At 36.3% G+C, this 25678-nt stretch overlaps 1 protein-coding gene across 1 annotated transcript in view; it reads right to left on the bottom strand.

The window, feature by feature from the left end:
- Positions 1-25678, bottom strand: part of LOC119424522 (astrotactin-2) — a 320640-nt gene that overhangs the window by 104292 nt on the left and 190670 nt on the right. Inside the window, exons 12-13 of the mRNA XM_037692008.1 lie at positions 9664-9830; positions 8238-8426 (exon numbers count right to left, since the gene is read on the bottom strand). Of these exons, the coding sequence (XP_037547936.1) occupies positions 8238-8426; positions 9664-9830 (356 nt within the window). The remainder of the gene's footprint in view (positions 1-8237; positions 8427-9663; positions 9831-25678) is intronic.

Raw genomic sequence — 25678 nt, 5'->3', positions numbered from 1 at the left:
AAAAGTAATTACTTGCTAAAAAAAACAAAAACAAACATAGTAACAAACCAAATAATAAGGTTGAAAAAGTATAATTTTCAAACGCGATGGTAAATATTTCACAATAAAATGCATAGAAACAGATGAAAAAGCCAAAAGATCATTGAAAATGTGAACTGAAATTTCTGATATAGCATCCTTTGTTAGCATGCCACAAGGACACACAAGTATATTAAAACCAACATGCAACGTGAAAAGCATAAATATAATAAATCTTGGGAAATACAATCATATAAAAAAAAAAAGAACAACTTGTAAAAGTCTGATCCTCCTCCACCCTGGTTTTATAAAGTTGTGATGATGATTATTGAGTCCCTTTCAAAACCGACAAACTATCTCAAAATGTACAAACCAAAGGTTTTTCATACCTGGTGCATTTAGGAAATCATTTTTACTTGTGCAACACAGTAGAAAAAAATTTGGAACACAGGTACCCAAACCTCTAAATGCCACTCTGTGAAAGGGTTCTGTACTCAGCTGATTGCTCAAGTGTATTCAGCAGAGTCACTATCAGCTCAGATCATGTGCTGATTGCTAAAACGAAAAAAATACAAAAAAAAAGAAGCATTTTTGAGGTGAGGTAGTGAGTGTGTGAAATGTGCGATAAAAGGGAAAAACGATGCAGCTGTTCCGTAGGTGGTGGTGCTTTTGAGTGCCAGTGTTTGCTTTCTCTCTCTTGTGGACTCCTTTTAAGAGCCACTGTGGATCAGGATGTTTTATTTGTGACACAAATCTGGAACAGGTCCAAAAATCACAACGCATATTTTAAATGTGCGTCCTTGGAAAGCCGCAGCTGCTTCCTCGATTTTGCCTCGATCCTAATATCACAAGCCCATACAGTCCTTGCTATAAAGAACATGTGTGCATGTACATTAGAGAAGTACAGAGATTTACGTGAGAGCAGCACATTGTCCCCACTTTCTTCACACGTTTGTTCACTTCTCTACAACTTTTGGTTGATCGGCAAGTGATCAAATGTTATTACTGTACATAAAAGAACATAGCGATCTGAATCTCTTAAACAAAACCATTAAATAAAAAAGAAATGTTTCTTCTAATTTGACAGTTGTATGGAGATGGATTTCATTAAACATCAACTAGTTTTATTCATGCTACCACAATGCATTCAGCATTTTATGAGCTGTAGCATCCATGTTGATACTACTTTACCTCACAGATGCTTGCATACCATTCTCAATAATTTCGCAACAGCAATTTTCAACTTTCTTTTGGTAATTTTAACATATGAGATCAATTTATACATGCGAAACAATCATACATCATGTGAAGTATTTCCTTATTAAACAGTACATGCTACTCAAAAATTATCATTCACCTCAATCATCTAAAATCTCCCTTTGAGTTGCTGATTCAGGGGAACAGAGTGTTGTGTGAGTGGGATTTGTCATATTGTTGAAGTGAGAAAGGGAAAAAAGGGTGGGGGGGGCTGTGGAGTAAGAGTCATATCTGCATATCAAAGACATTGAAAGGAAAAGTGCAGAAAATGAGAATTAAAAAACAGTAAATGTGGCTATAAATATAGAGAGTGTGAAGTAGAGTCTTATGGGAGCAAGTGTTTCAGAAGACAAAGCTTTTGTTCTTCTGATAAATGACACAGTGGATTTGAAAAGTGGAATAAGGACTTAAGCGAGATGACATGCCGTAAGACACATGTTTAATTAGCGGTACTGGGAGTCAAATATTATACTCGTGTGCTTGGCTTGTCTCGGTAGGATGGTGAATGAAAATAGTGACTTCCACATATTAACTGAAATAAATCTGCACAAGTATATGAAATAAATCACTCTGAACAAGAATAAACATATTCCTCTCTCAGATTGGTGCTGAAATAAATCATATCAAAAAGTTATTTCTATAATTAACAAAATACCTTGAACTATTAAACCAGCATCTTGTCATTTTTTTCACTTAATTTCAGATGTACTGGGCACCAAGAGAGATGTGTTGTATTTATCCGTGCAGAAACATGAGCCTGGAAGAGTTTTCCTGTCGTCTGCATGTAATCAACCATGTGTGCCCTTTAACTGCAAGGGAATAAGCCAGCATGGCTCAGAATGCATCTTACAATTAGCATGGAAATTTTTCAGGCTTCCAGGCACAGGTGCAAACTTGGAAAGGTGTAATAAAGTGAAGGTGGAGATGAGGGAGAGAACATGTGCTACTCTGTAAATTACAGAAGTCTCTTGGCAGACAAAGTGTACTCAACTTTCTTGAAAAGATAAACAAGTCGCAGTAAATGACCACTTTTTAAAGCGAGGGAAAGGTTGGATGGAGAGCTGTGGCTGAGCAGCCATTTGGAGTTCAATGAAAGGAAATATTAACTTTGTCATTCAATATTCTTTAAACAGGTTTACTGAATATATGAACGAATATTTATCTGCAGTTTCTTAGATTTTATGAGAAGACTCCAACTTATTTGCATCTTTCTATAGCTATCATATGAATTTTCACTTTTTTTTTTTTACATGAACATTTATGTGTTATCAGCTTCTGCTAATATAGTAACTGTTTTGTAAACTTGACATTTAATATTTTGTTTGCAACAAGATCATTTTTGATTGTACCGTATTTATTAAAATTGTATAAGATAAGAACAAGCAGCTTGTAGAATGTAATCAATATTATTTAATGTAACTTAAATATGATATTGGGTAAAAAAAATCTAGAAATTGAATCCTAGATGTATCAGCGTTATTAGTAATGTCTAATACCATATTTTTCAGAATATAAGGCACACTTAAAATCCTTTAATTTTCTCAAAAATCGACAGTGAGCCTTATAATCTGCTTATGTATTAATTCTAGTTGTGCTTAATGACTTGGAACCAATTTTACGTGGTTATTGTGAATGAGTTGAATAACTTTTGACTTATCTGTTTTGTTTCGCTTAATGCACCTTATAATCTGCTGCGCCTTATGTATGAAAACAGACCTGTTCATTGATATTGCGCCTTATAATCCGGTGCACCTTATAGTTTGAAAAATATGGTACTTGTTAAAACAGCAGGGCTCTAAAACAAAGTGTGCAAGCTTTTACCTGATGTAAAAATTTAAATCTTTGTCTTGTCCAAGAGTGTTTCAGCGCTGCTTAGGGTATTTAGCGAGTTTCAACCCGGAATTTGTTTAAGCTCACTGGAGTCCTGGCTTGAGTGCAAATCTCTTTGCTTCCCTGAGTTTGATTTGACCCGGTGTACAGACCTGCAGTCTGGAGGCAAAGGGCCCACAGTGCACTCAACTGCTTAAGGGCAAATGGATGAAGTCTGTCTCTCTCCTGTGGTTAGAGTCTCTAAACCATGCCTTACTTTAATCTGTCAAACTGTGCCCTGTCAGTGTATCAGAGGCAGTTCCCAACTGGTTAAGCCTTGTGAACCATTAGAAAACACGAGGCCTTTAGTTCTTTTCCCACATTAGGCTGTAGGCATGTCAATCATTTGAAGAAAAATATCTGAAGATGGATAATGGGGCCCTTTTAGCTTACAGCTCTCGAGGTGATCAAAGATAACAATTCCCACTACAGCTCTTTATTCCTATCAACGCTTCAAAGCATCAAACTTCTTGACATGTGAACCTTTGGTGCACACTAATACAAAGTCAAGTCAGATAACTAAAACAATACAAGCGTTTCTTTGCTCTGCTAAATGTTTCAAATCTCTTTAATGCATGAAAAAAAAAGCTCTTTCTTTTCTAGCATCTATTTATTTCATGACAAGTCATCAAATATTGGTTTAAATTAGAAGCTGATATATGTTTCAGGGAAACGCATCAAGTTCTTAAACGGCAAATTGGCATGCAAATTCAGATAAAGTCTGCATTTGGAGTTCAAATGGATTTTATGGTAAAAAAGAAATACAGCCGGAAGTACCACTATAGTGAAAAGACAAATTTAACTTAACTGTTGGCTTTAAACATGAAAAAAATCAAAAGTAAAAGTTAAAGATTACTTTGAAGTATTAAAAATACCATATTTTTCACTGTATAAGTCGCACCTTTTTGCATAAATTTGCAAGTCCTGTGACTTATATACCGAAGCGACTAATATACCCCCCCCCCCCCCCATATTTATAACCCAATTTTTGGCTGAGATCTGACTATTTCATTCATTCTGACATGGACAATATTGAACACTACCATTTTCAGCCACTATAGGGTGCTTGACTAATATAGCAAGCCAAGTGTCTCATTAATAAGTAAAAGTGGCTATTAACGAGACAACTGGCTTGCCATACTATGCCACATTCGTCTCGCTCCGGAACTCCTGAAGCAAACGTCAAATCAGCTGCATTTTGCCGCGACGCCCAGGTGAAATGCAGCTGATTTGACCATTAAAGTGCATTTATTAAGGAAAAGTTCAACTGAGACACACCTTTACTATATTGTTAAGCAAACAAATAATTGTTTTTAGGCAGTTATCTTGTTAAATTTCGATAAAATGCAGAGCGAGTCCTCCCTCTGCGTGCTCCCGCTTCTGCAAATCGATTTTTGAAATGCAGCAGATTTTACCGTCCAAATGTATTTATTAAGGAAAAGTTAGACTGAGACACACCTTTGCTATAATGTTGAGCAAACAAATAATTGTTTTTAAGTGTTAATCTGGTTAAATTATTGTTAAAGTCCTCCCATGCATGCTCCCGCGGCTGCTATTTGGCAGCCTATCGATTTTTGGCACATCACCGGCCCACGTTTCCGGGTTGTCAGCGGTGACGCATAACAAACGTGACGCATCAGCGGTGATGCATAATATTTGCATCTGATTCAACAAAGTGACGTATTTATGTATTTTTCCACTTTATTAGATATATTTGGACTGATACGACTTAGACGGCAGTGTGATGTGTACTGCGGCAAGTACGGTAATTGTTATTGTGATAAAACATGAGTGATATGAAAACAGTGAAATAATATCTCACCTCCTTCAAAAATAAAAAAAAAAGATTTCTAAATCACCATTTAAATGGCTTAGTCCTAGCACCTTTGGAGTTTTATATCACGTTCAGACTTTTTTATTATCCTTTTGCAGGTTCCAGCTGAGTTTCCAGTTTTTAAAAATGATTACGGTGAGGCTGTTTAGTTGGTATAAAACATTCATTATTTGAACTAATATTTTGTATTGAATCTGAATTGATTGTGTCAAAGAATGTTTTCTCTAACAAAAGATTAACCACTTCCATACATATATACATGTTCCCCTCCAGGTATCGAGGAATAAACTATAGTAGTTTGCTATTATAACCAAATAATCCTCTATTGTGTATTTCATACTTCTTGTGTATCCAGTAGCAGAAGGCACAAACCAGACTTAAATAAATATTAAGCTTTTATCACATTTTTATGTAAGTAGGCTATTTTTCACTCTATGGGCTTCAGTTAGATTCATGATGAACAATCGAATGTGTTGTGTTTCACAAAAACACTGATTTTGATTTAGTTCTTCACGTTAAACATTTACCACAAAAACACAAATTAGAAAGTTTCTGCCAAAAGTGGATTCTGCCCATGCAGTGACATGTTGCAGACAGAAATCATTAATTAGAATTGCTTTTAGTGACAGTAATGTAGCCTGAAACTTTGTATTTTTCTTTTGGTAGAGGCATTTGTATTTACAATAATGCCAAACATCAATTCGATTTTACCACTGTGAAAAAAAGTAAAACAATTAGGCACTTTATGAACTCTGACAATTTAGTATAAATGATATTCCTTTTTAAAAGTAGTTTAAATAACTGATTTATGTCAAAAAAAATTATAAAATAACTGAAAATATTGTACTGGTAAATATATAAAAAAAAAAGATTCAAATGCATTTATTTTTGAAGAGATTCAAAGTTCTCTTCTGAAGCCAGTGGTAGACGTCTTTCTGACAGCTCTGTAATGCAAGTTTATCTGTCGAAAAGTGTTTCAAAAATATTTTTTTGGACAAATACATGCAGCAGCTGGCAGCTTACCAGCAGGTATTGGTTTCATACCTGTCAAAAATATCAAGGGAAGACAACTCAGTCATATATTGTATTCAGTTCCAAATAAATTGCAATTAAAATGATTTCTTATGGTTTATCTGAGGGGCGGCACGGTGGCTCGGTTGGCAGAGTTGTTGCCTCTCAACACGAACGTTGTTGAAATGATTTTCGGCCGGGGACCTTTTTGGGTGCTTGCATGTTCTCTCCGTGCATGTGTGGGTTTTCTCCAGATATTCCAGTTTCCTCCCACAGACCAAAAACATGCATGTTAGTCTGACTGGTAACTCTAAATTGTCCCTAGCTGTCAGTCAGGGACAAATGAACTGTTTTTTTTTTTTTTGTTGTTGTTTTTTTTTGTTCTATCTTAGATAAAAAGCTTTTGTCAAAGATGAACAATCAGAGAAGAAAAAAACAAATTAAAGCAATAGTTCTGATCTTTTTGAAGTAGGGTCCAGGAAAAGGGATGAACAAGTAATACCTCACCTGTTGTAGACAGGGCTTGTACATCGTTTAGATTGATCTCCTAAACAGCCATTGTATCTACAACAGGTAAAGGTATTTGTTCAAAATCTTGCCACAATACCTTCTGTGCAAAATATTTGAACTATCTTTAAAAATTATTAGGATTGGTAAATTGAACTTTAGTGCTGACTGAACTCGGCAAGGGCAGCACGGTGGGGCAGTTGGTACAGCTGCTGCCTTTCAGTTTCCCTGGTTCAAATCCCGGTCCGGGGGCCTTTCTGGGTGGAGTTTGCATGTTCTCTCCGTGCTGCGTGGGTTTTCTCCGGATACTCTGGTTTCCTCCCACAGATCAAAAACACGCATGTTAGCTTAACTGGTAACTCTAAATTGGCCCTAGTTGTGAGTGAGAGAGTGAATGTTTGTTTGTCTCGTTTGTCTCTATGTGTCCCTGTGATGGACTGGAGACCTGTCCAGGGTGTACCCCACCCTTGCACAATGATGGTTGGATATGGGCACCAGTAACCCCCACAGCCCAATAAGGAAGAAGCGGGTAAAAGATAATGGATGGATGGAAAGATGAACTTGGCAAAAAGGCCTCTTCTTACTCAGCTCCTGATACCTGGAACACCTTGCAACAAGATCTGAAGCTGTCCACGTTGATTCCTTTAAGGAATTTTAATCATCTCATAAGGTCATTGGAAAAATCAAAGCAAATATGTTCTTTTTTTAGTATTTTACCATGTTTTATATGGCACTTTTTATAGCACCATTGTTTTTAATTGCTTTTATTGTATATTGTTGTTTATTGTACTCTATATGTTCCATCCATCAATCTTTTACTCGCTTCTTCCTTTTCGGGTTGCGGGTGTCACTCATGTCCATATCCAGATCACTGTGCGAGAGGTGAGGGACACCCTGGACAGGTCTCCAGTCCATCACAGGGACACATAGAGACAAATGAGACAAACAACCATTCACTCTCACTCACAGTAAGGGACAGTGTGAGACTCTGCAGCAGACATATGTCTGCTGTTGGCTTTACGTTTTTATTCTTTTATTGTTTCATGCTTTTATTTATTGTAAACATTTATTTTTAAAGGCCGAGCTCAGACACTGTGACCATACGGTAGAACAGATAAAACGGAGTGGATTTATATGACCTCTGTGTAACAGAGCCGCAAAACAGAAAGTCTGGAGGAAGTAAAAAAAACCCAGTGACAACCAGTGTGATACAGTTTGAGCATGTTTTTCTTTGTACATTGTATTCATGCATAGATAGACCCTCATTATCTGCCTGCATAACGCTTTTCATCGCAGACAGCATGTGACTTATCAGAGTGAGCCAGATTTCCAGGAGGCTGCCAGTTTCAAGAGAATTGCCAGAGAGGATAAGTCTCCATCCTCACTCAGCCATCACTCGCTCATACCCTTCTCGCTGTCTATCACTATTAAATACTCCAACAAGCGCACGTATCTGTGGAACAAACCAACAGCTTACTTTAAAACCACCTTCCGAAGGCTGCTTCACCAAGGTTACCAGACAGATAACACCCTTTACTCCAGATAAAGTGTCTTATGATATGCACAGAAACAGTTAAGATGTGAAACACTGCTTGAGGAAGAACTGTAATTGTTTAGATGTGTGGTTGAAAAAGAATTCAAATACAACATTACAAAATATTTAATTGCTGCTGATACGAATAGAAAAAAAAAAGAGAGAGAATGTAGGATTTTATGTGAGTGTCGTGTGTACACTAATTACCGGAAGGTCATTTGGAATATCTGTCCCAAGTTGACTTGCTGCGTTTTGTTGTTGTATCCATGCAGCATCTCACCAAACAGTGTGTCATTAAAGCGGACATCTTGCCTGGGGCATTTTGGTCCCTCACAGTTTTCTGACTGCAGGAGGCATGAGCGCCTGTCTCCCGCCAGCTTGTATTCCTGCACACACCTGAGGACAAGACACAAGGTGTCAATACAATGCAAGATGTTTGAACCCATGTACACTCAAGTTGAAATATCTTTTTTATTTTTTATTTTGGCAAAAACCATTTAGTGAGATCTGAAAGTAGAGACACTGCTTGTAGCCACGTAAAAGGGTCCTATTTATATTACTTAGAACCTGAATGACAAATCACTACTCACAGGTATGCAATGAAACCCACAGCTAACTACAGCTCTTTTGATCTCATTTCATCTGTTCTTGTTCCCCCAGTGAGAAGTACAGTAGCTGTTTTATTGTTAGCAACACTCTGACATCTTCAAGTGCCATGAATCAGAATGTACTTGTACACTCATGGTGTTTTTGTATCAGTAACTGCAGCAATATTAGAGAATTAGACGCAAGTAGAAGAAAAAGCACTTTCTATGACACAGGGAAAATGTTACATTATGTTGTCACCTTATTTATTTTATTTAATTTTTTCAAAATGGCTACACGGAGTTATCATTAATTCCACACTTTCATAAGAGTTATAGCATCAAAAGGTAAACAAATGCAGGATGTTTTCAAACAGTCATTTATTGACATAGAAAATTATTTTAATAGTGTAGAACAAAAGGTTATCTGATCTACAGACCCAGTTATTAAGATTAGCTTGTAATAATAATAATAATAATAATAATAATAATAAAACACTTAGCTCTGCAATGAAATAGAACACAAACAAACTTTTCAAATGTTGCTGGCAAAAAAAAAAAAAAAGTAAACATATCTTTTTTTTTTCCAAGTACTTATTTTCCAAGTCATTGTAGTCTCTTAGTTTAAACATTGGATGTGCTAATCATAGTTCACCTATGATTAGCACAAAGGGTTTTATGAAAATTGCACATCATTGAATTCTGTTTTATTTACAGTTTCCACAACATTCCAACTTTTTTTGGAATTATTAGAGTTGAATTTATGAAAAAGGCTTGCGATAAAATGTTTGAAAGGATGTGGGATTCAACAATAGCTATATTGTCCTAGCTAAATGGCATTGCATACGGCACAATTCTTTCTGAGATGTATTCTTTTGCTGTTGTTGTTTTTCTCAGGTACTTACCTGATGAGCAAGCCCTTCACTGAATCCTCTCTTTTAAAATGTATCTAATAACAAAGAAGTGTCGGTCCCAGCCTGCAGGCATCATTCTTTTTGTTATTATTATTATATTTTTTTACTTTGTTTTCTACAGCTGGTTATTCTCACCCACAAAACATGAGCACATTGTTGGAACTGGGGTCATCTTCGACGGGTACGAGCTGCTGGAGACACAGCTGCTCGCAGCCACCATTGAAGCCATCCGTGCAGTCGATGCCTCTGGAGTAGTCATAGCAACCCGAGCCATCCTTCATTGGCCTCAGCCCCTCAGGACACTGCAGGAAAAGATATTCAAGGGAAGCAGGAGCAGAGATGGAAGGGAGACGGTAAGAAGGTGCAGAAGGAGGGGAAATAATAGATTAGGAAGAGGAAGAGAAGAGTGAGGCGCAGAGGTCAGATTGTGCATTTTAATCAGGAATAGGAGGCAAAGATGATGTGAGTGGAAAGACAAACGAGGAGGAGTAAGGTCTGAACAAAGAAGACATGGGTTTCAAGGAGAAAAAAAAGAAAACTTTTCTTGAATGCAATATAACAAAAGTGAAACTTTTAATATGACAGCAAAATTAATACTGTAAACCAATGGATGGAAATCATCTATACAGTTTTTATACCAAGAACAAAACTCCAAGCTGAAGCTCTCACAGGTGGAGGATGAGAATGGTTGAATATGTATCAAAAAAGAGATGGTTCTTTCCAAGAATAAAACATGTATGCGGTTGAAATACATTTTTTAGGGATGATTTCAAACTACAGGGAAGAAAAAAAAAAACACTTTTCTCTTAATGTGGTGAAATGTTCAGTGTTAAATTTTAAGCAGATGTTTTATCTCACTTCAGTACTTGTATATGGGAAATTACACTGTGAGACTTTTAAACACACTTTTTTTTTTTTAAACAGAATATGCTAGGACCTACTGAGAAATGACTCAGCAGTATCTTTACCATAACACAGGCTTCCAGATTTAAATCACATTTAAGTCAGTGTAAAGACTCAGAACAAAACACTGATGGGGAATAATAGGCTGCAGTCTCTTAACTTTAGATAGGATAATTCACAGTGTAGCTTCTCATTGACAAAGTTTTTATTTTATTTTATTTTTATAAATTACACTTCCTCTGTCTTAAACAGCACTAAATCTGTATGCAACGCAGCAACAGATGCATTATATTACAAACAAGGAGCTCATTAAAAATGCAGTTTTGCCTACAATTAATATCTTGTAGACTTAATAGGCAACTATAATGACTTGGATTGCCTTATCCATCCAAGAAGTAAACAACAGATTACACACAAAACCAAGAGGATGCACTTTTATGCTGGTTCAGCTTATGTGCCAGCAAACAGCTGATGAGAAACACTATAGATATGTGAAATAATACCAAAAGTAATGTCATTGATAATTATTATTAAGATGCAGTCAGGCACATACTGCAACAGTATAATTAATTCTTTGTTTACACAGCTTTAAGTATTATGTTTTGCTTCATTAGTCAAATTGCTGGCATTATTTTCATATTTGAATTGGTTAACATACACTAACAGGATTTTGTTAAATTATTTATGACTTTTGCTTTCTTGGTAAGGCTTTAGCCCACCTGGAAGACTGCAAAATATTCATTCTACCACTACATACATAATGTTACATCCAACAAAGACAATATAATTGGGGAAACATAGCAAATTTAACACTTTGTTCTTCTTGAGTGACCTCATTTCTAAATAAAAGCAAATATCGTCATATAAAGAATACCATTATACCGAAGCTCAAGGTTTTAATGTATTTTTCTTTCACATGTTAGTAAAGTTTCAGGCTGTGGATGTATTGTATCTTGAGTGTGATATTAGATACTAAACAACTACACACTCCTTACTAATACAAAAAGGATAGATGCACAAATAGTGATGAACAGCAGGAAAAAGTATACATCAATCATAAAGAAGGCTCATTTTTGAATATTTGACCGTTTTAGGCGCTAAAGCCGAATCCCGATGGAAAAATTCCCAGAAATCATTGCTGTCCTATAAAACGTGTTGACAATCAAACTCTCCTCCGAGCTGCGAGGGTTTGCTTCTTTTACTTCTTTACAAATGCTAATATAACACATCTGTTTGTTCAGAAGGAGGACTGTGAGGGACATTGGAGGAATTATTTCACAGCTTGCAAAGCACTGTTCAACACATTCCTGACGGGCACTTTGAGTCATCTGTGATTCTTCAAGTTCTGCGTGCCTGCGTGGGACTGGTTGTAGGCGTGTAGTGATATGCAGCTAATGCTGAGAGTTGGTTTTGGTACATTTCTGCAAATGCAAAAGTAAGTATTCCAACTATTTATAATACGTTTGCCAATCAAACAAACACAAAATACTAGTAATTGTTGATAAAATCTTACTTTTGTAACTGACTAAATGATTTCTACAGTGCAAATCTCCAATTTTCAGTCGCTGATTTCACCAGATCTTCAGTTCTTATTGTTTATTAGGTTGCCAAAGCATCCCATCTTATGGCGAATATTTGTTTTCTCTGATATTAGAAAACACAGAGATGAAACAAAATAATGCTACTACTTACGATATCTCTAGATACATAAATTTACAGTTTACAGAGAAGTGTGTGTGGCTGCATGACTGACAGACAACAACTCGAGCCCAGAAGCAGCTCCCTTCACTGGAATGGAGCCAATACGTACAACGTTGTTGCTGCCCAGGATTACAACTTGATGTGAATGTTTTTCCCTTCTGGACATAAGAGAGTGGGAGGTGTGTGAACTTTGTATCACTTTTACTTTCCACAGTTATATACCAGTTTAATCCAGACAATAAGAATTTGGCACTCTATGAGCTGCTGGCCTGATCCGTGCAGACTATCAAGCATCTCAATGAACTGTACAATTATTATTATTATTATTATTATTATTATTATTGTTATTGTTATTATTTTAAAATTTATTCATTTATTTTCCTCCCTGGCTCTTGATCGAGGTGATTGCTTTTGCCTTTCCTCCCCTGTTTTTCCTTCCTCCTTCTCTGCTCTCTGTGTGTCTGAAGTGCCTGGTTCACATCTCCCGAACGTAAATTAAGAAGATTATGGATCTGGTATCCTGGACGTTCAACTCTATTGATAAGATTTTTTTTCAACAAAGCGACAAGGTCCTAGAGAATCTGTGTGACCAGCTGAGACGCATGCTGTAGGGTACGTCATGGACCCATGGGGAGTATGGCAGCTGATGTGCCTCTCAGTCCTGTCTCAGGAGGATGTTGAAGACACTTACATATTTGGATTTATGATAGCAGGGACTCTGCTTTTTGAAATCGGCGGGGCTCTGTTTTATTGACTTTTGAAGAAGACACCGGCAGCAGTTTTGGCCATGGCAAAGCTTCAGAGTCAGTGTGAAGGTTTGGTCCATGCTGTAGGAACTCTAAATCAACTGGTTTATGAGCTAAACTGTAAGGTGGAGGCGATTTATGAGAGCGACTTGCGGCTTCGACTCGTCAGCGTGGTGGGTTCGACCTTGAGGGAGACTCATAGCATGGATCAGTGGAATGGAATCCCACAATTAGGCTATTTTGGAACCACAATGTCCACATGGCCTCAAGGCCAAAGAAAAAAGGAATCTGTCTTCCTGAAGAAAAACAAGAATCAAAGCTTATCTGAACCTGACTCCCGACAGCCTCGGAATGGGCCGACTATCAAATCTCTCCTGGGTCATGAGTAACCAAGGACAAAAGCTTCATCTAACCCCCCCCCCCCCCCAATAACTTTTTGTACAAGCTTATCAGAACTGCTGGCTGAAACAGCATCTTCAGAAACTGTGGCCAATCTGAAAAAACACTCATGGACAAATCTCAACACCTCTACGTTAAATGCAAATGTAATCATGCTTTTAAATGTGCTGCTGGTAGACTTTTTTTGATGACTCAAATTGTGTCCTGATAGACAAGATGTGAAATATCTTTTTTGTTATACCACTATCTACCCTCATGTTTGTCCTCCTTTTCCTATCTAAGATTATTATTCTGAAAAAGGATAAGAAAGGTCGCACTTATAGTAGCAGCTTCGTGCACTCCGTCCATCTTCCGGACGACTGCATGTACATCTTCTCGTTTTATCTCGGTGCAATGATAATAAAGCTTATTCTGATTCTGATTCTTATATATTTTTGTGTGAATCACATATTTCAAATAATAATAATAATTGAAAAATAATAAAAACATTACAAGACAAAATTAGGTTAATTGTGGAATTTTGACAGTAGTCCCTCGCTACTTTGCGGTTCGACTTTTGCAGACTCACTGTTTAGCAGGTTTTCAACCTAAGATTGTACACGACACACGATTGACGGATTGATGGAAGGTGACCAACCAGAGCATTGTTCTCTGTATCCAGGGCACTGATTGGCCCAGTACATATACATATGTTGTTAAAATTAATCAGGTTTAAGAGTTTAGATATTAAGACCATTGCAAGAGAGTGGGAAGGGTTTATAAAACCTCAAAAATATATATAAATACTAAAGTAAATATAACGTCCCTACTTGGCGGATTTCCACCTATCACGGGGGTGTCTAGAACGTAACCCCCACAATAAGCGAGGGAACACTGTAGTTGGAAAAAAGCAATAATTAGAATAATAAGTCAAATTTAACGGTCTAGGTAAAAAGAAATACTAAACAAAACAAGTGTTGAAGCAATATTAACTAATTTCTTTCTGAGGTGAAGTGAAACGCAAACCTACTAATGAGAATTCAAACTTATTAGAAACGTGAAAAGTGCGAAAAAAAATGAAACGCCTTCCCACTTTGAAGGGATTGTGACAGCAGCATCATTTCACTGGAAGGAGATAGTTATGTTGAATGTTCTTTACTCATGTGGGAAAGTGCACCTTTGGCATGCACATTTAAAGGGGTCACCATAAGTACTTTAAAGTCCATGGAGTACTGAAGCAACAGTGGTTTATTTATTTATTTATTTTTTGGACTAGTGGAGTCTTGTTCTTCTTCTTTCTGCATTTTCCTTTTCAGGGGTTGCCACAGCGAGTCATCCTTCATTGTACTGTCTTCTGCATCCTATGTCTTCACTCCAACTACCTCCATGTCCTCTAACTGCATCCATATAGCTCGTTTTTGGTCTTCCCCCATACATTTTTGCTGGTAGATGAATTTCTAACATCCTTCCACCAATATAGGACTAGTTGATTTTTCAGACATCTAAATATGAATACTAGCACAAAGTAGTGAAAAAAAAGTTATTTAAAAAAACCTGACATTTTCATCTTAAGTTTTGCTGTAAGGATATGTTTTATTCATGTGCAATAAGTTAGGATATAGACACACAGTAGTCCACAAAGATCACAGGTCAGGGAACTATTATGCTAAGGTTTTTTGTATATACAGTGTTCAACGATGAATAATATGATCCTACCCTATCATCAGGCATTAGGTGGGAGTTGAATGCTTTAAAGTAATCAAAGGATACAAGCCTTTTAGTTGAAGGCCTTTCCATCTATCCTTAGGCAATGTTATTACATTTAAACACATGAATAAGAAAATCACACACACAGCACAATAATAGAGTTTTCTCTATGTTGTACAAAGTTTTAGGTATAAGACTAGCTTTCTAAAAGAACAACTTGGAAAAAAGTAATAAAACTGCATACATGTACATTCCAATGTTGAACATAAATGTTCAGTATTGAAAAGAATAGCTGTGCTGTCTCAGAAACATTTACATGATCTAAAGGATGTAATCATAACCTCTTTGAGACTGGAGCCATTTATCACAATGAGGCAGAGCTGTGGGAATAGTTGTCAGTAATTCAGAATTGCCATGCAGCAATCTGTGGCTGAATGAAAGTTCCTTAGGTTAGGACCAGCACAGTTCATGAGATATTTGTTCTTTCAGCTCTCCCTCTGTACTAACTATGTGAAGGAGGCATGATGGCAATGGGCCAATGATCTGGTCCACTTGAACAACAAAAATAGAAGCAACTCGATTTTTATCTTGTTACTATATGAACAATTTGACAACTGATCCCTAGTTAAAAATACACATAAAATGAAGCATTGATGTTGAAATTTACATATAGATGGCGACATCACACACCATATATTACATTAATTTAAAACTTGGCATGTCTGCTCTTGAGAATACTTTTGAGATGAATGCAGCAAGACAATTAGATCTAAATAAATGAACAAAAGAACAGAAAGGTTGATGTGCACAAAATAAAACTGCACAAAGTGTCTTTAATACTGCACACAGATCATTCATCCAAATTAACATTCGCACATTGTGAATTAATGCTTTCCCTACTCCTAATCACCCATAAGTGCCTCTAGCTTTCATAAAGAACCAATAATAATTTATTGGAAAATTTCTAGTTTGTAATGATCTTGTCAAAATTAAGATGTTGGATTTCCATACTTAGTAGTCACTGTAGAAGACTGTAGAAGAAGAACAGATGGTGTGCTTGGAAAGTGCAACAGAAAAGTACAAGGGACAGGTCATTAATTGTAAATACTATGGTGTGGCTGAGTGGTTAGAGCAGTCGTCCTCCAATGGGAGAGTTGGGGGTTTGATTCCACCAGCAGTAACAAGTGGAAGTATCACTGAGCAAGACACTGAACCCCTTACTGCCTCTGATGTGTGTCCCATCGGTGTATGGATGTGATCTATGCACTGATTTGTTCAATTAGCTTTATAGAGATGTACAAAGTAGTAGAGTGCTGTATGAATGGGAAAATGAGGGCACAGATTGTGTTGTAAAGTGCTTTGAGTATCTTGATTAGATTGAAAGAAGCTAAATACTTACAGTCCATTTAGTCCTGTTTTTAGTATTTTATATCACTTTATAATGTAGCAGTTTTTGTTTCGTGTTTTTTAATATAATTTCTTCCATTTACTTTTCATTATATATATATTTTTTATGATCTTCTACTGTTCTCATCTGTGTTCTTTGTTTAAAACAGGTCTCTCTCTTGTAAATGAGTCCTCGAGACTAAACTGTATAAATAAAGGTTGAACTGGAAAAAAAAACAACCAAAAAAAAACCTTTTTCTTTGGGATAATACTGAAAACAAAGAACAAATCCTGCTATTAAAAGGTGCTGATTCTTTTACCAAAGAGTACACGCACCTGAAACAGCAAAGCTTTAAATCTTGACGTCAAGAAAAGGAGTGCAAAAACAACAACAACAAAAATCTCTACAATCACACTTGACAGCCTAATTTCATTTGGAAGTGGCTCTGATGCATGTCCTGTAGCTCAAAAACTACTCAGATGTGTTAAATAAAGCAAACTAATTTTATGGCTCTGGCAGCAACATCAATCTTATTTCAGTGCATTTATTTGAGACATCCCAGTACGGAGACTTATCTAAGAATTTAACAAATATGGAGTTTAATTACATAGAAAACACATATTTTAGGTGGCAGATATTCAGTCATTGACTGCTACAGGTTTAATGCACTGTTGCCTACGATGTTTTTATTTAAGCACTAGTTTTGGTTAAGCTAACATTTGTGTAATCTTTCTATATTTTTGTTGGCGTGACACATTTAGCTTTTGTTGTAAATAGTTGACTTTTATTTTATTCCCTACATTGTGTAATTTCACAACAGTGATGCAGTGCTTACTTAGAATCATCCATCCATTACATTTACCTGCTTCTTCCTTTTTGGGTTGGGTGTACTAAGATTTATGTTTAACAAAAAAAAACAATGTTGCTCCAAATTTAAAATGCAGAAATACAAATAATAATAATAATAATAATAATAATGTTGTCTAATCATTGCACATTCTAAAATTAAACCAGAGAAGAAAGCCAACTCTTCTAGAAGCCTTAACAATACTCCATGATACTTGAACTTGCGGACCGTGGCCTTGAACTAGACTGAAAAGGGGAGCAATAAATTTACAGTACCATTCGGTCTACATTCTAATCTCTTGTAAATGAGTCCCCGAGGTTCAATGAGATTAACCTGTCTAAATAAAGATTGAATGAATAATGCTCACCTTTAGTAAAAAAAAAAAAAAAAAACGCAACAAACAAACAAAAATACTGTACATGGTGATAATCAAAAGACTATGATAGCAAATACAATTCAGGAACAGAGTGAGGCATTTGGCGATGTGAGAGAAACTCAAAATAGAGTTGCTGCTCCCTTTCCTGATCAAAAGTAAAGTTGTTGGGATTAAATTGCACAGCTGGTCTGGGGCAACCTTAAAATACAACATCCTCCAAAACCACCCCTCCTTCCCCCGTGCCCATGGTTCCTGCACCTGAAGTAGGTGGGAAGAGACTGACCTGGGGATCCCTGCTTAACATTATACCCCCATGACATGCTCTTTGATAAGCAACATAAGATTAACCAAGAGAAGAAATTGTAATTTAACATTTGCAATGTTTCCTTTTTATAATGACGTCTCTTTTCTGGTTTGCAAACCCAAAGTATATAATTGAATGCAAAAAATATTCTTCCATATTCTTACTTCACCTATAAACAAAACAATCTTCATAAAAGATCCTAATGTTTGCCCTCAAGTGATCGGAATAGCATCACTTTGCATTATTGTACCTGCGATTTCTTTACAAAGCTGTGGATGTTTTTCACAAACTCTTCTTAAGTGGTGACTATAAAATAAATTGTTACGAGAGTGAATGATAGCTTTGTCCTGCAACTCTACTGGATTGTGCTGCTCTCAGCTCAGCGTGATTGCTTTAGGCATTCAGGAGTGGCAGGTAATTGGTATTGTTATTTGCGCAATCTTTCAAATGCTCCCTTAGTAAGCCACCTTGAGCAGATTTAAATTGATTTCAGTTTCACTGTATTTGTGAAATACGTTCGACCCCAAAAAGAAACTTCCAAGTTTTTCTGAAAATTCAGTTCTTCTTGAGGCTGTTTATTTCACTGAACACAACTCTTGAACCCCTTCGTTAGCCTCACGCAGCTTTGTGGTGCACTAAACGACACACTTGATCCACCGTTTAACCAACAGTCTCAAAAAGACTGGCTAAAAATGCTCATCGTGAATTTGCTTTAAAGCGTGAAGCACTGAAATGTAATGGGATAAACTGAGCAACCTGTGCAATAGAGCTAGGGGAGCCATAATGTTCAGTTGTCAGGAACACAGATGTGTACGAATATACAACTGATGGGGGGAGGGGGGTATAAGGATTAGAGGAGCTAAGTTTGTCTAAAACACATTTTGTTTGTGAAGGAATGTCACTTGTTTTTCCCCTCCTTGCTGATGTTTTATGCAAGGCGGCAAAAGCACAGCAGTAATTGTGCTCCACACTGGCAACTCATTCCCCGCATTTTAAGAAACTATGACATTTTCAAGATGGTTTACAAATGACTTTCAATTAGATCAAAACAAAATCTGTATTGTTTAAATTATTATTAATAACTGGAGTCTGACATGTCAAAACTAAAATATGGGTTAGTGTTCCTAGTTTAAAAAGAAAATACATATTTGCATTCAAACAGCGACTAGAGGATCCCAGAGAGGCTGTAAACTCATGAAAGATTTGCTACTAATTTTCTACCATCTGCTGAGACTCATTTTTTTTTATTGGTGGGGCATATTATTTGCTACATTCATCAAGGGGGCATTGAAAATAAAAACAATGAAAACAAAATAATAATAGAAAAAAAGATCTAAATGCAGAAAGACTTGCAAACATCAGCGAGCACACAAAATTACCATATTTCAAACCACTGACCACAGAGATCTGCCAAGACCAGGTCTGCTCAACAAAGGACATAACGTTGCGTATATTCATAGAAATTACATTTTTTTCCTCTACTATAAGAAAAAAAGTAATGCCAAACATTTATTTTTGTGTCAACTTAATGTTGATACACTACCAAAACTGATTAACTAAAAAAGCTCCTAAAGATTTAAATAAAATACCAACCAGGTGGCTTCAAAGTATCACATTTGAATATTCTCACTGAATGAAACTTGTACTAACATGGATCAGATTTAAGATTAAAACCCACTGACGAACAAAGTGAACGACATTGATTATTTTATCACCATAGCACTTGCCACACAGTGGGAGATAAAATAACTACCTTGAGTACATTAAGTGCTTAAAACTGATGTGTTGAAAGAAGGAACAATGGGCCATGATGTAATCACATCAGCTAAATGAAAGGTCGTATTGTGTGTTCCCAGTATGCTGATATTAATATCCATCAAAATGCTTTAAGGCAATCAATTCTACACATGAACAAGCAAAATATCATGGCTGTCAAGGCTCACTGGGTCAAAACAAAGGATGGTCAGTTGTTCAAATTTAATGGCGTAGCACAAACTGCTGAAGACTTTGGCAGAAAGAGCGCATGCTAAAGAGTGCAGCAGGATAGTGGCCATGCTGATTTCATTTGGAAAGCACCTACAGTGAGTGCACAAGAGTCAAAACTAAAACATTGGAAGAAGGTGGTATGTTGTTGGACTTATATCTATCAATCTATCATCCATCCTTCTCTCTCTCTCTCTCTCTCTCTCTCTCTCTATATATATATATATATATATATATATGCTATAGGGAAAGCAAGTCAGCTTTATTTATATTTATACATCAAATTATATACATGTTGACTCCATGTGTGTCACATTAAAAACAAAGAGAAAACAAAAAGGAGTGACAAAAACAAAAAAAATAAAAACTAGAAATAACTCCAAACACAAATACAAATTCAAATTTACCCAAATAAAAATAAATAAATAAAAAATTTCAATCATAAGTGAGAAGGAAAAATGTTTTAACTTGGATTTAAAAATACTCAACTGTGGGGCTAGCTTCAGATTTATTGGTAATTTGTTCCATTTGTGTATGGTGTAATATCTAAAAGCTTCTTCACCAAGTTTGCTTTGAACTCTGGGCTCCACTATTTGACCTGATCCTGCAGGTCTCATAGCCCTACTTAGTTCATTAGCATTTCACTATGCATATTCTGGTCTCAAACCATTTAGTGAATTATATATCAGCAATAAAACTTTGAAACATATTCTATGACTGATTGGGAGCCATGTATAACTGGTATAATATGCTCAGACATCTTAGTTCTTGTCAAAACCTGAGCTGCAGCATTTTGAAAGGGCTGTAAGTGTTTAATGATTTTTGAGAGTCTAGAAATGGTTCAAAACCATTATAGTAATCCAATGTACAGGATATGAAAGCATGAAGTAAATTCACCTGGTCTGTTTGAAATATGAAACTTTTTAATCTATATATGTTCTTAAACTGATAGAAGGTTGTTTTGGAGATTGATTTTGACTATTGAAAGTCAGATCACAGTCTAGCAACACACTAAGATTTTGAACTTGATCTTTGGATTTAGAGGACAGTGACTCAATGTGTTTACTACCAGCAGTTCTATTTTCTTCAGAGCCAAACACATTTATCTACATTTTGTCATGATTCAGCTGTAGGAAGTTTTGGTTTATCCAATTATGTATTTGTGTTAAACAGTGACATCGTTTTATTGAGCTGTTGACATTAGGAAACAATGCTAAATGTAATTATGTGTCATACTTTGTATGTACAACAACGATAGCCAACATTAGTCGTGGCAGCACGACGGCTCAGTGGTTAGCACTGTTGCTTCACATTAAAAAGCTCCTGGGTTTAATCCCCGGTTGTCTTTCTGTGTGGAGTTTGCATGTTCTCTCCGTGCATGCGTGGGTTTTCTCCGGGTACTCTGGTTTTCTCCCACAGACCAAAAACATGCATGTTAGGCTGATTGGTAACTCTAAAATTGTCCCTAGGTGAGTGAAAGAGTGGATGGTTGTTTGTCTTGTTTGTCTCTATGTGTCTCTGCGATGGACTTGCGACCTGTCCAGGGTGTCCCCTGCCCCATGCACAATGATTGCTGGATGTGGGCACCAGTGACCTCCATGATCCAAAATGGAAGAAGCAGGTAAAAGATAATGGATGGATAGGCTACAAAACAGTGGTCCTAACTCTGACTTTATGCTATATATGCCTACATGCTGTCTGTTTGGTTTAATAGTTTGCAAAGAAAAGCATAAGCACAGAGCAAAACGAGGCCAATGAAAGCAGTAAAAAGATCTTAGCAACATTTTGCTAGAAAACTTTAGTTCTTAACATATGAATGTTATTCTGTTATTAATATTCACTTAAAAAACGATGTACATGTTTTATGATCCATGAGCCATTAGCGAAGCATAGTACAGCATTATTCCAGCAACAGACACTATTATTCTGTTGGTATATTTTAGTTTATTAATGGCTTTAGGAACATAAAAACATATGCAAAGCACTGATTCCATTCACTGTATGTAGATCCTGTTAACCATAAGGAGAACGTGCTTGAGAAGACGAGCTTTTCCACAAACATCAACCTTTAAACTTTGTAAAATCATAATCTGAAGTCTGACCATGATCTATGCTTTCAGTGGGACTTGGAGTATTTACACCGTGTTATACAGTTGGCTTTAACTTTGTGCTCAGTAAACTGGCTCCATAACCTAATTTTCTACTATTATAAAACACAATGTTTATGATATAAATTCTGGAGAAATTGGTAAATTAGGTAGACGAAAAATACCAACAAAATTAAAGAAGACTCAATATTGCTTTTTACACTCAAAGTTTTGCCAATCCTTGTATTCCTCTGAAATCTCAAAGGTCACTGAAGCCAAACAAATCTGTTATATGTATACAAATATAAACAAACAAACAATAAAAAAAACTGAATAAACTAGACAAACAGAACAACAATCGGCAACAAACAAAAATAAAATGTTGTGATTCTACCATTAGAACTCATCAGAGTTATAAAAACACAAGGAAGCTTAATGTCCATGAAGACTACAGGGGATTTTCAGCTGCAACATACACACAAACGGCAGTGACTGTGTTTCCAGTGTCCGAGCAAAGTTTCAATCCATTGTAGAACCCTTTATTGACAATAAAAAAAGAAAAAAAAAGAAAAACTACTAAATGTTGCAACATTTATAATGACTACATTACTACACACACATTAACTTTCTAAACGTTCTTAACTCCGTCCAAGAAGCAAAACTTTCTTGTATTTTCTTTAGATTTTGATCAATTGTCACTGTGGATTCATGTAAGTCTTTCAAAAAGTTTATTTGGATGTCTAAACATCTCATTTTATCAGGTAAACTTTATTTATAAAATACATTTAAAACAAAAGTTGACCAAAGTGCTGTTCAAAAACCAAAATCAATAAACAAGGGCCATTAAAACATTGAAATAAAGACATTAAAATGTGGTAAGCTGCTTTTTAAAAACATTGATGGGGCTGAAATACCAACATTTTAGAAGATCTTGTGAAAATCTCCAGAACTAATTGTCAAGGCCACTAATTTTTTTTTTTCAAATCATGTAAATGAAAGCAAAATATAAAATATTTGGGATAAAGCACTGTAGTGAACCTAACCTGATGTCAAACTAAGCCTAAGGTCAAAACACTTGACCTTAAGAACCTTGTGGGACAGAAACTGTTATTTCATTGATCTGCATCCAGAAATACAGTTTGACCCATCCTGAGACTTTCTTTCTTGAATTAATCAAGTAGAAAAGACAATTCTCTATGATCATTACTATTTTACAAATGTTTTGATAATCAAATTGTGTTAGTTCACTCAATGTTTACAGGTTGAAGAGAACTACTCATTTTTATTTACATAAACAGTAAATAATGATTTTTATTCCTCATTCAAAGAAGAAATCAGGTTAATATGCATTTCTTGATTTTTCTGTCTTCAATGAGCAAGTTTGTAAGTGTGGTAAAGTTCAGGTTTCGGTCAACTAAAAAATTTACTGAAAAGAAATGTCATGTTTAACTTTTACAGAAGATACAGGAGAGTTTGACTCCACGAAGTCTGGTTTTCTCCAATAATCTTTCTGTCTGTTTTAAACAAACTTAATCTCTGTCCTTGACTTTGATAACACCTTACATCACAAACCACACCTCTGTTCTGGTCCATCCACGAATCAGAAAGCTCTCAAATGACCCGGAAGTCGAACCCATTTAAATGTGGCAACTTCCCGGTTCTCTGGAGTTCTGTCGGATGCAGCTCATGGAGAAGTGTCAAAAAAAGGTCTGATGTCTGTGTCGAGTCTCTGTCGAAGAGAGACGCGACGAGATGAAAAGAGCTTAAAGGAGTAAAGCTCTGAAGGAGTTCAGAGTCCTTGAATCCAGAATGCAGGGACGATTTTGGGAATTATAACTTCTGTTTGGATAACCTCGCACGACTCTCAAAGTATTTTAGCTGTTCTCAACGGAGACGCTGAAAGAGTCAAAAGAAGGACTTCACGCCGACCTGACATATCATCAACCAGGTAAAAGTTCTACTTCGACCAAGCGTACCGTGGCCAAGCTGAGATCTGAAGGAGCGTGCACGTTTCTGGTCAAACAGATAAATTCCCTCACACATCTCTCTGTAAGATAAATCTCCATTTTCCATCTTAAACTCTCCTTTCTCCTAAAATCATTACAGATATTTTAGAAATGTCTGAAGCAAAGTTCTCAATCACCGCCGTGTGATTGATGTCTGCTGTTCTGCTGAGAAGTGAGGATAATCGCCGTATTGTCCCACTTCCTGTGAAACTAGCCATGTTATTGTTTTCATATTTTGCCAAATTAATGTAAATGTTTGATGTTAAACTTTGATTCTGCAAATAAATGACCGCATTCATTTTGATGGGTCAAAGATAAATAACGTCTCTCGTTACATTTCTGTTAAACTCAATGCAAGCATGCTACACAGTCAGAAAAATGAAGAACTCGTGAAATGTATGAATATATCCAGTATATGACATACTACAGCACCACCATCCTAAAATCAAGAATCAAGTAAAGATGATGGATGGATGGATGGACAAATCAAGACTTTTCTAAAGTAAATGTAAAAACATTAAATCAAGTGTCTGAGAATATATTTTTCTTTTAACTTGCCCTATATGTATGTAATGTGCTTGTAACATTAAAAAAAAAGTGTTAATAGAGTAACATTAAATTAAATCACATCTTTTGAGCACAAGTTTCTTTTCTAATTTTATATCCAAGACAAAATAGTTAATTTAGCAAGAAACTGTGAACATTTTGCACAAATTTAATGGAAGTATTTCAAAATGAGCCACATTAATATTGTGTAGCCAGGCAGACAGCCCATCGGTTTTGTCTTACTACGAGATCTGGAGTCCCTCTTCCTTTCAACACTCTGCCTGATACTCATCATTCTGCTGACGCTACCAACATTTTGATGAAGGTTGACCTCTGGCTGAAGGTCTTTTTGCCATGGGGTGCCCTGCAATTTGTGTTTTTAACACCTTATTTTGCATTTTGTCTTGTTTTTGCACAACAACTTCTGTTTAGCAGATGCACAGTTTATTAAAGAAACCAAGGTCGGCAGGTTTTAAGGTTAGGTTCAGCTACAAATAGCAAAAAAAAAAAAAAAAAAAAAAAAAAAAAAAACTGCCAACCTGCTTTGTTTGCTAGTTAAACATTAAAACAGTTGTTCTGCCCACAAGGCACGCAGGCCCATTGGGATATTAGCAGATGGCTGGTCCAGCCCTGTAGGAGTGCTACAAGTTAAAAAGCAGGGAACAAATATCCCTATATAAAAATATAAAAAAAATACTTGTGTTAGGTTGGAAAAACCTGGATGTCATTTTGAAACAGTGTCCATGTGATATTGCTGCAGACCAAACGCAGCCCCAGTGCTTGTGGCACTCACCCAGTTGTAGCATCAACCTTCAGCATTAATCCAAGTCATACCACACCAAGAAGCTTGCTCAAGAATGGCTCGAGAAACACTAAAACGTGTGGGTGTTCCTAGATCACAGATGAATTGACCGTCCACATGATATGTCGGAACAAGCCTAATCCTCGAAAGCTTCCCTCTGCAAATCTGTGGAAACCAGGAGATTTGATGCCAGGCAACAAGACATTCCCATAATTCCCTGCTCTGTACATGCTCTGCCAAAAGTCAGAGTAGTTTTTGCACATGCAATCTTTGGCAGGGTTTTTAAACTGATAATTATCAGTTAAACATGGTATCACAACATCTGTCATACATGTACATGGTACACTGTGTACAACACAGTGTGCAGTGCAGTACAC

This window comes from Nematolebias whitei, chromosome 18 (assembly GCF_014905685.2).
Source record: "Nematolebias whitei isolate Nwh7 chromosome 18, NemWhi1, whole genome shotgun sequence".
NCBI classification, from domain to species: Eukaryota; Metazoa; Chordata; class Actinopteri; order Cyprinodontiformes; family Rivulidae; genus Nematolebias; species Nematolebias whitei.
The sequence above is the reverse complement of the archived record's forward strand: the minus strand, read 5'-3'. Positions and strand labels throughout refer to the sequence as shown.